The following is a 12,013-nucleotide window of genomic DNA, read 5'->3' as shown; positions in this document are numbered from 1 at the left end:
GGGCAGCTCAGGGGTGCTGATGCAGCCCTGGGCAGAGGGAGGGTACTTGCAGGCACACTCACTCACTTTTTCAGAAGCACTGGCCAGCTTGGAGCCGGTGGAGTTGAAGGTGAGAGCAGCCAGAGGCCCATCATGGGCAGGAATGGTGCAGGCTGTTTTCTGTAGGGCACAAGGGAACGTGAGAGCAAAGGCACACGCTGGTCCTTGGGCTGTGTGGGCAAAGGGACACGCTGGTCCTTGGACTGTGTGGGCAAAGGGACACGCTGGTCCTTGGACTGTGTGAAAGCAGGGCAAAGTTCCTGCCTTGCAGCCTATCCACACCTGCTGATAGGGATTCACGGGATCATCGTGTGCTGATGGGATCCCTTCAACATCCTCAGCACTTCACCTCTGCCCTGCCTTGAGTTCATTCCTCTGCTATTATGGCCATTGTGATTACAGGACACTCACCCCAGGGGCAGAGAACCTCAGCTCTCCAGAGTTCAGGATTGTGCCTGCACCCTCTCCAAAGCCTGGCCCTTCCCCGCAATTCCCTGTGCTGTACAGCAAGTCCTGCTGCAGTGGCACCACCCTGGTACCTGCAGGGAGCCCCAGCCCTTGCAGCACCTCTTAGAGCAGCAGCATTTTCCCTGTGCTCTGCTCCTCCCCTGCTGCAGATCCTCAGCTCTGGCTGCACGTTCGGAGCCACCAGCCTTATGTAACTCAAAGCCCTGGCATAAACAGCAGATAATCATGACCCTACATCCAGCCAGGGACAGATTTCCTAAGGGGACTTTGGACACTTTGCCCTCTCTGTGACTTTGGGTCAGGCATCCCTTCCAGCCCACGGTGTGGCAAAGCTGCTCCAGGTCCTGTGCTGTGCCTGGAGCAGCTCCAAGCCCCCTGACCCACGCTGGCCACATCATTCCCATGGGATCTGCTGCTGACGTTCCCACAGCAGCCCCAGGGTGAGCCTGGCAGTGGCCCTGGGGCTGCAGGGCAGTGGGTCACGTTTCCCTGAATATCCTGTGCTGGGAAGTGCACGTCCTGATCTCAGAGCTGTCAGCTCCGAGCAAGGGGGATACGTCCAGATGTGCCTGCCAGGCAATTCCCTCGCACTCCAGCTCGGTGGAGTGGATTTATTCATCCTTCCCAAGGGCCCCGTTGGCTTTGCTGTGGCTCTGTTTGTTTTCAGCTCCTGCCGGTATCCAAAGGCTGAGCCTCGCACTTACCAAAGTATTTCCGTCGTAAAGCGCGATCTCTCCGCTGGTCGCGCTGCCGGGATAAGCCAAGTAGGAGTTGGCGTGGTTGATGGAGAGAGCACACAGACCTGGCAGGGGGACAGGGACACGGCTGAGGCTGTGGCTGGGGGGAGCGCAGCACGGGGCACGGCGGGGGTTCGGGCTCCGGCTCCTTCTGGCACCGCTCGGCCCCGGCGCTGGGAACACCTCGGCCGTGGGGACATCTGCTGGTACGGGACAGAACGGCGGCTGTGCCCTGCCACCCTCCCTGAGCACAGGGAACCCAGATCCGGCTTTTCAGCACGCTCCGGGCTCTCCTCCTCCTGCATTATCTCCCTGGAGAAGGCAGGAATAGGTGCATGAAACGGCACATGTGGGTCTGAGGGCTGACAGCACTCCTGTCCAGCCACATCTGGACACGTCCAGATGTGCACAGGGTGTAGGTGCCGGGCTGGAAGCTCAGAGGAGCAGCCCAGTGTGGGTGCAGCTCTGGTGCAGCCTAGCTGAAGGCAGTGCCATTTCCTCCTGCTCTGAATGGAAAAGGGAGGCAGAGAAAGGCAAAGGAAATGCGCCAGCTGTGCTGGGAGTTTCCGACCGACAAGGAACTTGAACGTAGCGAAATCTCAAGCACAGGGGGAATTCTTCCCCATAAGCACCATCTGGTTTTGTGCCAACATGAGCACAAAGGTTCCCAAATGCTCCTTTCAAAGTGGGCAGGAATTACAGGATGAGACAGGGACGGATGGATACATGTGTGGGTACATCCATCCGCTGTCCCCCAGGTGACCTCGGAAAAGAGCATCTCTTCCTGCCTCCTTCCCGCTGCTGGCTGAGGATGCAGCCCAGTGAATCCTGTCACACACCAAGTGTGCCTCACTCGCTTCCTGCCCCACATCCGTGCGCTCACAGCCCTCCCAAACCCAACTCCAGGCTCCAGCACGACCTGAGCTTCCTGACCTGTGGCGGGAATCCCACCTAATCCCACGTGCAGAGGAAACTGTGGGGTTAAAGGCAGTGGGGACACCCCGAAGGGGCCAGCAGGACAGCCACACACAGCACGTAGATGGGATGGGATGGGACTGAAGGGGGGCCAACAGGGCAGCCACACACTGCACGTAGATGGGATGGGATGGGACTGAAGGGGACAGCAGGACAGCCACACACTGCACGTAGATGGGATGGGATGGGACTGAAGGGGGGCCAACAGGGCAGCCACACAACATGTAGATGGGACAGGACTGAAGGGGCCAGCAGGACAGCCACACACAGCACGTAGATGGGATGGGACTGAAGGGGACAGCAGGACAGCCACTCACAGCACGTAGATGGGACAGGACTGAAGGGGACAGCAGGACAGCCACAGAGCACGTAGATGGGATGGGATGGGATGGAAGGGGCCAGCAGACAGCCACACACAGCACGTAGATGGGATGGGATGGGACTGAAGGGGCCAGCAGACAGCCACACACAGCACGTAGATGGGATGGGATGGGATGGGACTGAAGGGGCCAGCAGGACAGGCACACAGCAGCAGGACAGGCACACACAGCACGTAGATGGGATGGGACAGGACTGAAGGGGCCAGCAGACAGCCACACAGCACGTAGATGGGACAGGACGTACCGTGCTGTGCCGTGCAAGCCCCGTGTCAGGACACGGCCCTGGCCCCCGCCCAGCAGCAGCGGGGAAGGATCGGCCGGAGCTCTCGTTTTAGGTCATTGTTTATAACCAAACAAAGAGAGCACAGCACAGCCAGGAGCTGCAGGATCGGCCAGAGGCCCCAGGGATCCGCTCCCCATCCATCCAGAGGCGTGCACATCATCCAGGAATGGCGCACCGGGAGAGGCACGAGGAGCATGAGGAGCACGCACGGCAGCAGCAAAGGCGGGCAATTAAAAGGCAATTAAGGGGGGAGGGATGGGAGGAAGGCAAAGATAGCCCAGACACTGCGGCTGTGATGAGCATCCTGCCCCCTCTGGATGGTGATCCCCCAGCCCAGGGAGATCAGCAGAGCCCTTTCAGACAGGATCAGGGAAGGCTGGGGCTGAACAAAGCGAGCTCTGAGCCGGGTGAGTCACCCACTCCCTCTGCTCCTCTGGCCGGCAGAGCAGCCGGAAAACCAGGCCAGGGGAAAACACAGATGTGAGTGTACTGGGCTGACCTCGGGGACACACAAAGAACAAGGATCACAGGGCCATGGCAGCCTTTGAAGATGCTCCTCTCCCCTCAGCAGCAGCCCCCCCAGCCATGGGGCTCAGGAAGGCTGGCATGGCTCAGATGGCACCTCTGAGTGCCACGTCACAGGTGGCTTCCTCAAGCAGCATGGAAAAATGCTACTGTGCCCAGGAAGCATGGCCATGCCCTCAGGCCAGCAGGTCCAGGCACATCCAGGGCTTGGGGGGAGCCACAAGGTTTCCAAAGCTGCAGTCACTCCCAAGATGTGCCCACACAGCACACAAGTCACTCCAAGCGCTGTGACCTCCTTGGTTCAAATCCTGCCCCTGATGTGAATCACATGAAAAACAACTGTCTTGGACACCGTGGGCATTTTCCTCTCCTACGTGGAGGAGGCTGGATCAGGAGCCAGGTGCTGGCCAGGAACAGGCAGAGATCTCACTGTGACTGGCCAGTGTGGCTGCAGCAAACCCTGGTCCTGCCTGTGCTGCTGTCACCGTGCCCAGGGCACACACTTTAGGAGGGTGGCACATTTCCCATGTGCTCCTAAACCCTCCAGCACAGATTCCCACTCCTAAACAAGCTGTCCTGAGGCTGGACTGCCCTGACCTACTGCACACAACATCCTTGGGGTCAAGCTTGGGACCAAAGCAGGTGGCCCAGGGACAACAGAGACACTGCACTTGTCACTCAGCTCATTTCAATAACAGCTGCTGCAGTAAAAGGGGTTTAAAACACTAAGCCTATATGAAGCCTGTGATCTGCAGCAATCCAGTCCTGCCCTGCTGCTCTTAAACCATGACCTGATCCTCCAGCCCCTCTGCAGAACAGCTCCAGGCCTGGGTATCCCTGCCCATCCTGCAGCTGGGCCTTCTCAGGAAGGTTTTAAACTTTAATTATATTTGCAGCATTCAGCATGTTTAATCCACACAGAGAGCCCATCTGGTGAGACCTGAAGTAGGTCAGGGGAGCTGTTGGCAGAGCATCCCTTGAAAGCCCTGAGGCCAAGCGTGAGCACATCAGCAGAGCACCCAGCCATGAAAGGATGCTGCAGGACAGCACAGCATCGTGGGCACCCAGCCAAGCTTCCCTCTCTGCTGCTAAAAATAGCCTCTGCCAGCAGCAGGAAAGCAGGATTCCCCCTGTGCCACACCCACAGGATCTGTGCTGCAGCCACCTGCCCTGCCCCTGGGCTTTGCAGCAACAGCAGGTGGCAGGGACTGGGGCTGGGCCTGGCTGTGTGTTCTGTCCCCAGTGATCACTTTGGGAGCTCACCCCAAACGGAAATCAGACCCTTCTGCCCATCTCTGCTCTCCCTTGATGCATCTGCTCTGGCCAGAGCAGGGGTCTGCTCCAGACAGGGCAGGGTTTTGCTCAGGACAGAGCTGGGTCACACCCCATGCCTGACAGAGCTCAAGGAGAGTCTGGACAATGCTCTGGGCTCAGGGTGGGATGTTGGGATGCTGCTGTGCAGGGCAAGGAGTTGGATTCAGTGATCCTTGTGGGTCTCTTCACACTCTGCTCCATCCATTTCTGACTTCCCAGTGCTGGCTGAGCATGCACAGGCCACAGGCTGGCTTAAATTCTAACAAAGCTGTGGCTCTCCAAAGCTCCCTGTCACACAGTTCTGCCATGCCCACCTGTTGTGTTGGGAGGTGTATCCATAATAGTCTTCAGAAGCTTCATGTCCTTGATGTTATGGATGTAGATGGACTCTTCCAGGCACACCACCAGCCTCTGCAAGGACACAGGGGACATGCACAGAACCAGCAGTGCCTCTGGCTGCTGCTCCCACACTTCCCAAACCCAAACCTTTGCTGTCAGACAAACCCAACAGGAATTTCCCACACACTGAAATGGAACAGCAACGTGACCTCTTCTGCTTCTCCATCCCCTCTCACAGTTGGGTTTGTACAACTCTTGTTTTGAGAGTTTTTGCATCCAGTCTTGCTTCAGAGAGAAGACAAAACACCAGGACTTCTGTGCTCCTCTGCACCTTCCACACCCCCAGCAACAGGAAGGACCCACCAGGGTTACACCCCACCTCAGGCCCTGCCATCCATCCCTACCCCAACTTTTCTCTGCAGTTCTTAACAAATTACTTTTTGATCACCAAGACCTGGCAGCAGAGAGGCTGCAGTCCTGCTTGTCAGGGTGCCTCCAGATGGGAATGCAGGCCCTTTGCCCTGACTGCTTCCTCATTTGGGACACAAATGGAGCTGCTGGGTCTGCCACTGCTGCTAAACTTAAGGCACTTGCCTAGAACATCAATGTTTCTTTTCCCCTTTGGTGTCAACAGGGAAAACTCTGCTTTCTGTGCCCTGCAGAACTGCACAAACACAGAGCTGAGACTCATTTGTTAGGGACAGTCACCCTTGCACCATCTTGGCTGAGGAGCTGGGATTTCCCAAGTTCAGGTGCTTGTGCCTCTCCTGCTGACCCTGCCAGGAACATCCACCCAGCCAGGAGGAGCTGCCAAGCCAGGAGGAGGCAGGGCAGAAAGGCAAAGGGAAGCCTGATGCTGTGACCTTAGCCCTGGGCCACCACCTCTGTGGCCACTCAGCTTTGTGTCACCACAGAGGCTTTTTACACAGAGGCTTTTTTTGGGACCAGGCTTTGGGTCTGGCTGAAGGGCTGAGCTTTGTAAGTCCAGCAAGTGCACAGCTTCACCTCCCTTGGTGCCAAGAGTCCAGAAGCACGACAAACATCCCAATAAAAGCCTAAGCCCAGACCCCATCCATCCTGGAGCACCTAAATCCATGTCCAGGAAGCCTCCACCTCTTCAGAAATGAGGCCACTTATTTAGTATCTAAATGTGGAGCTTAGTCACTAACTTGAAACACCCACATTAAAAATCTCTGCTTTGCTCCACCATTACTCTCAGATCAAACTCTTTCCCACTTCTATTCCTGCTAACCACAGCATCTGGGGCTGTGTCAGAGCCATTTTGCATTTCCAGGAAGACTTTGCCTTTTCTACAGTAAGAGCCATCCACTTGCAAGCAGAGGAATATTTATACAGCTGATTTGGGCAAAGCCACCATGTGCTTTCCCAGAATGGGCTGCTCTTGATGTTCAGGTGAAGGAAGGGAGGTTTCCAGATGTTTCCAGAGATGCTGGCACCCACAGGGACAAAATCCAGGAAAATTTGGGATGTGAAGAGGCAGAGGAGATCTGGACAAGCTCAGCAGGAGCTGGAGAGCGCTGGTTGACCCCTCCTGGCCTCCATGCAGCCCTGTGGCCCTGTGAGGGGCACTGGGATGGGGTTTATCCTCACTGTGCACACAGACAGAGCCTCAGAGAAGGTGCTGTGATTGGTACACGGGGTCAAGGCACTGCTAATTGTCCAAAATGTCACTGCTCACTAGCTCGTTCTGGAGTTTGGATGGATCAGGTCAGATAGCTGAGCTGTGTTTGGGGGCTGAAATGGGTTTGGACACAGCCAAATAAACACCTCAAAGCTCTCCAAAGAGCTCAGCAGGGTTTCAGCAGGGAATGAAAACCCAGGAGCTTCCCAGCAGTCCCAGAGCACAGCCTGATTGCCCACTCTGAGACAAATCAGGATTCATCTCCACACATTCAGAGTTATCATGGAGCTTGAACTAAGAATTCCCACAACAACAACTGAGGGGTTTGCTTGTTTGCACAATGAGGACTTTTCCACAGAGAGAACAGACTGAAACATGCACCTTTTGTTTGAGACCTGCTCCTGGTTAATTTGTCACCATTTCCCTGAGTTAATGCCTTGTCTGGGGTTTGTCCTTCTGTGAACTTCCAGGGGAGTGCAGCTCTCCTACAGAAGCTCAGGCAAGAGTTCAAGTGTCAAATGCAGGATCTGATGGGCACCAGTTTAACTCCTGAATGCAGACTGAAATAATGATTCCCCTTCAACCTACCCAAATTGGGAAGGTTTAGATGGGATTTGAGGAAAAAATTCTTTGTGAAAAGGTTTATTAAGCATTGAACATGTTCAGGGCAGTGGTGGGGTCACCATCCCTGGAGGCATTTAAAGAATGTGTGGATGTGGCACTTTGGAACAGGGTTTAGTGGTGGCCTTGGCAGTGCTGGGGAATGGCTGGATTTGATGTTTTACTGGTCTTTGCCAACCTAAATGACTCTGTGATTCTGTGTTTCTAAACATCTGTGGCATCTCCAAATCCCTCCAGGTGTATCTGTGGCACAGCCAGAGGATGAGCTCAGCCCAGGAATTTGAACCCCAGCTTATAATGCAGCCAAGAAATGTGGATTCAAGGCTGGGACTGTGCATCACCTTCAGGCAGCACAAGGGGAGTAGCCTGAATGTATTTTATTCACACCAATCTCCTGGAGCTGCTCAGCAGAACCTCCCAGTTTATTTTTATACACACACATCTATCTGCAATTCAAAGGAAGTCTCTCTTTTGCCAGTTTCACTGTAAGCTTAAGTGAAAAAAATCAATTTAGGACAGATTTATTGTAGTGCAGGAACTCCTGGTCAAAGACAGCTTTACTGGAAGCTCAGCCCAGAGAGCTCACTGCAGGTCTCACTGTTGCTAACTGAGGAGAGGCTGATTATATACAATTACCCAGACTGCTTATTTCTTCATTGTCAAATGTCCTCTGCTTCTTAGGGCATATACTTGGAAAATAATTATGGACAAAAAGAAAAGATGACTTAAAATCCTCCAAAAGAGCTCAGAGCTGCACGAGGCTGTGTCACATCAGAGAATAACACTCAAAAACTCTCTTTGTAGAGAATAACACTCTAAAACTCTCTTTGTAGAGAATAACACTCTAAAACTCTCTTTGTAAGTGGCCTGAGTGGGTTTTGTACCTTTAAAACAAAACCAAGGCTGCTGGCAGCACTTGGAAAGCAGCTTTTTGCCTTATCCACAGATAAGTGTGGAAAAGTTACTCCTGGGTTGCAGATAAGTTACTCCTGGATTTTTGTAACCAACTTTGAAGGTCTCGTTTTCAACCAAGATGGCAGAGGTGGGCCTGAAGTCAGGATGTGGAATTCAAGGGAGGGAGCAACATGAAAAGGTGTTTTTTTGGCAGAGCTGTGTCCTGAACAGGCAAGAAGGCAGATGACAAAAAGCCTTTGTGTAACTGCCACCAAACCAAGGTCTTGGCTTCATTTTCCTGAAGGGAACAGTGGGGGCAGCTGATAGCACAGCCCTGCAGCTCCTGCCAGAGGCCTCTCATGTGGGGCTGGGAGGAGAGCACAGGCATCCACCCCTGCAATCCCACTCACAAACCTCCCAGGCTGCTCCCAGCTGGAAAGGCAAAAGCAGCACAGAGGCAGAGTGGGCTGAGCGTGGGTAACCCCTCTCACCTGCCGGTTCAGGCGGATGGACAGGATTTTACTGGAATAGCTGTAGTTGCAGATCTCTGTCCCTTTCTTGAAGTGGTAGACATTCATTTGCTGTGGCTTGGCATGGCTGACCACAACCACAAGGCTGCTGGAGAACAGACGCTCCACGATGTAAACATCTGGGATTTCATCTGGGCACACAAGGAGAGCAAGGCAGAGCCTTCAGCTGGGCTGCACTGCAGCAACAGGACTCAGCTCACGAGGGGATGGGGTTGGGAGCTCTGTGCTAAGGTGTTAACATCACTTCTGTGAACAACTTCCCATGCCTGGCACAAAGCAAGTAGGTGGGAGGAGGAAGGGGTAAAAGGACCTTCCCTTGAAGGTAGAAATGAAGCACCAGAGAACATATCCACTGGATAAACATGCCCCGTTTGACAGGGCTGCTGTGCCTCTCTCTGCTGGGCAGGGCCCAGCTGAAGCCAATCCTCAGGCCCTCCAGCTGGACTAGATCCTTGGGAAGGGGATATAAAGGGAGGAGCTCCCTCCCTTTGGTCAGAGGAGTTTCTTGGGTGTGTGAGGGGTTTATTGAGGTGAGGCAGGAGCTGGCTGTGGCTTGGTCTGTTTTCTCCCAGCCTCCCTGGGGAAGCAAACAGTGGCTGCAGTGACTGTGTTTGGGATGGCTCCTGCTGTGTGGAGATGACACAGGCAATGGTGCTGGTGGCCCTGCACCTAAATCCCTCGGGACTGCCATTTCCAGGGTGCCCAGCCCTGAGTGATGCTCAGTTTGGGCTGGGCTGCACTGGAGGAACAAATGCTGCCCCACAACTGTCATGTGGGCCTGGCTGTGCCTCAGCTCATCCCCCTGAGTGTGTCACCAGCAGGGACCTGTTTCCCTTTGCCTGGACCCTGCTCCAGATGAGGCAGCTGTGTCTGATTGCTGAGGCTCCTCCTGCAGCCACTGAGAACAAATCCAGTGATGAACAGACCCAGCTGGGAAGTGTTATCCTCAGTGCAGCTCAGCTGAAGCAGCCTGGAGTCGCTGCTCCATGAGGGCAGGCTTGTTTTGGGCTGCTCAGTGTGTGCTACACACACTGTGAGCACAGCTAAGAGCTGCAGGCCTGCTGGGAGTGACCTTCTCTACATGGAAAACCTGTTAAAAACATCTTGCTTGTAAATACCACACTGGATTAAAGGCCTGGGAGCTCTCCAGCAGCTGTGCTGGAAGCCTGTGGGCTGCTGCTCATGTACCTGAAGCATTCCAGTGGGAAACTGCCTCTGAGTGCTGGGCTGCAGCACAGACTGCTGCTGTCAGGCTGGCAGCAGGGGAAAAGAACTGGGCTCTAACAAAGGTGAAGGACTCCCACAAATTTAAGGTGCTGCTGGTCAATGTTCCTCCCAGGGAAACAGGAGACTTACTGCTTTCATGGACCTGGTCCAGCTGCTCCACAGAACTTAAGGAGAAGAGTCTGTATCCAGTTGTGGTTCCAATGGCCAGGGAGCTGCAGAGACAAAGCAAAAACCTGTTGGTTCAGAGCTGAAACCCTGCAGGGATGGTGTACTGGTTTTGACTGGGATGGGGATTTTTTGCCACATTAGCTCATACAGGGCTGTGTTTGGGGTTTGTGCTGAACACAGGGTTGACAACCTGGGGATGTTTTTGTTATTTTTGAGCTGTGCTTGCACAGTCAAGGCTTTTTCTGCTCCTCACCCCTCCAGTGAGGGCACAAGGAGCTGGGAAGGGACACAGCCAGGACAGCTGACCCCAAGTGACCCCAGGGATACCCCAGGCCACCCATGTCAGGCTCGGGAACAAAGGAGGAGGGAAGGGAGGGCATTTGGAGTGGTGGCCTTTGTCCTCCCTGCTGTCCTGGGGATGGCTGAGCCCCTGCCTGCCATGGGAAGTGGGGAATGAATTCCTTGTTCTGCTTTGTTTGCATGTGTGGCTTTTGCTCTAATTATTAATCTGTCTTTATCTCAGCCTGTAAGTTTTCTCACTTTCACCCTTTTGGTTCCCTTTCCACCTCACTGAGCGAGGAGTTGGCTGGGGTTAAACCCTGACATTGAGGAAATGAGTAGTTCCTGGCACAGTGGTCTGTGAAGGCACAACTTCAGACTCCAACCTAAATAATACAGAGTAAGAAACTCAGGAATCCAGCTCTCCATCTGAGCCTGTCGCAGCCTACAGAAGGCAAGCATCCCTCTGAGAGAGCAAACTCATCCTCTCCTACAGCCCTGTGGCTGCTGGAGGAACAAACAGGTCCAGATCCACCTGGGAGGACGCAGACAGGAGCTGTGGGTCACAGAAGGGGCTGGTTCCTCAGCCGGGGCTGATCCACCTGTGCTGACACAGGCTGGGGAAGCTCTGCTCTCACTGTTTAGGGTGGTGGGCAGAGTCTTGCCAAGCACTGTCTCTGCCCAGTTCCAGATGCCGTAAGCAGCGAGACACCTTGGTCTTAAACCAGCAGCCAGCCCATAACAGCAACGCACAGCGTTTGCACTGGGGACAGCAACCAGCAGGATCACGTCAGCAGCACATCCACGTCCCTCAAAGCACCCTTTGTTCGGGCACACCAAGGCAAAGGAAAGGGCATTTCCAGGTGTGAATATCTCTGATTCTTATCTCTGGGCCGATCCTGGCTCCGGGCTGCCACATCCGTGTGTGCCTCGCTGCTCCGGGCGGGATTTGCTGTGCCGGTTGGGAAAAGTTCTTAAATGGGATCAGGTTAAAGCCCAGGAGGGCAGGAAGGCTGCGAGGAGCGCGGCTGTAATTTATCCCGAGCTGGGGCGGTGCTCTGGCACCGCCGCTCACCGGGAGCCTCCGGGAGGTGCCGGTGGCCCTGGGCAACGCCGCCACCTCCCAGTGCCCACACAGCGCCCGCAGACAAAGCCCGGGGAGCGCCGCTGCCCTGCCCGTCCCCAGGCGCTCCCCGGGCTGCGGGGGAGGCAAAGTCCGCCCATCGCTCTCAATTCCCCCTGCACCGGGGCCGCTCCCCCGGGCTGGAGCAGCCCGACCCCGGCCCGTCAGTGCGCGGGGAGGGGGGGGGTTCCGCCGGGCTGGAGCAGCCCGATCCTGGCCCGTGAGTGCGCGGTGAAGGGGGGGCTCCGCCGGGCCATCCCTGTGGGGACCCGCAGCGCTCCGGGCCGCGGGGCCGGACCGACCCCGCCCGGCGCGGCCCGGCCACCGTCCCCCCCGCCCCGCGGCGGCCGCCCCGCTTACGTGCAGTCCTGGTTGTAGGAGAAGCAGCTGAGCGCCGCGGGCGCCCCCGGGGCCTCGGCCGCGGCCTCCATGGAGCGGGCGCGGCGCCTCGGCCGCTGCGGCCCCCGCG

At 55.6% G+C, this 12,013-nt stretch overlaps 1 protein-coding gene across 2 annotated transcripts in view; it reads right to left on the bottom strand.

Moving 5' to 3' along the window:
- WIPI1 (WD repeat domain, phosphoinositide interacting 1) overlaps nucleotides 1-12,013 on the bottom strand; it is a 20,664-nt gene extending 8,651 nt beyond the window's left edge. Inside the window, exons 1-6 of one of the 2 annotated variants that reach the window (XM_066565885.1) lie at nucleotides 11,905-12,013; nucleotides 10,104-10,186; nucleotides 8,709-8,878; nucleotides 5,036-5,132; nucleotides 1,212-1,309; nucleotides 67-159 (exon numbers count right to left, since the gene is read on the bottom strand). In XM_066565885.1, coding sequence (XP_066421982.1) covers nucleotides 67-159; nucleotides 1,212-1,309; nucleotides 5,036-5,132; nucleotides 8,709-8,878; nucleotides 10,104-10,186; nucleotides 11,905-11,975 — 612 coding nt within the window. In that variant the 5' untranslated portion in view covers nucleotides 11,976-12,013. The remainder of the gene's footprint in view (nucleotides 1-66; nucleotides 160-1,211; nucleotides 1,310-5,035; nucleotides 5,133-8,708; nucleotides 8,879-10,103; nucleotides 10,187-11,904) is intronic. The other variant, XM_066565886.1, reaches the window with a different exon arrangement.

Source organism: Molothrus aeneus, chromosome 26 (genome assembly GCF_037042795.1).
Source record: "Molothrus aeneus isolate 106 chromosome 26, BPBGC_Maene_1.0, whole genome shotgun sequence".
Classification (NCBI taxonomy): Eukaryota; Metazoa; Chordata; class Aves; order Passeriformes; family Icteridae; genus Molothrus; species Molothrus aeneus.
Note: the sequence above shows the minus strand (reverse complement) of the source record. Positions and strands in the feature narration are given on the sequence as shown.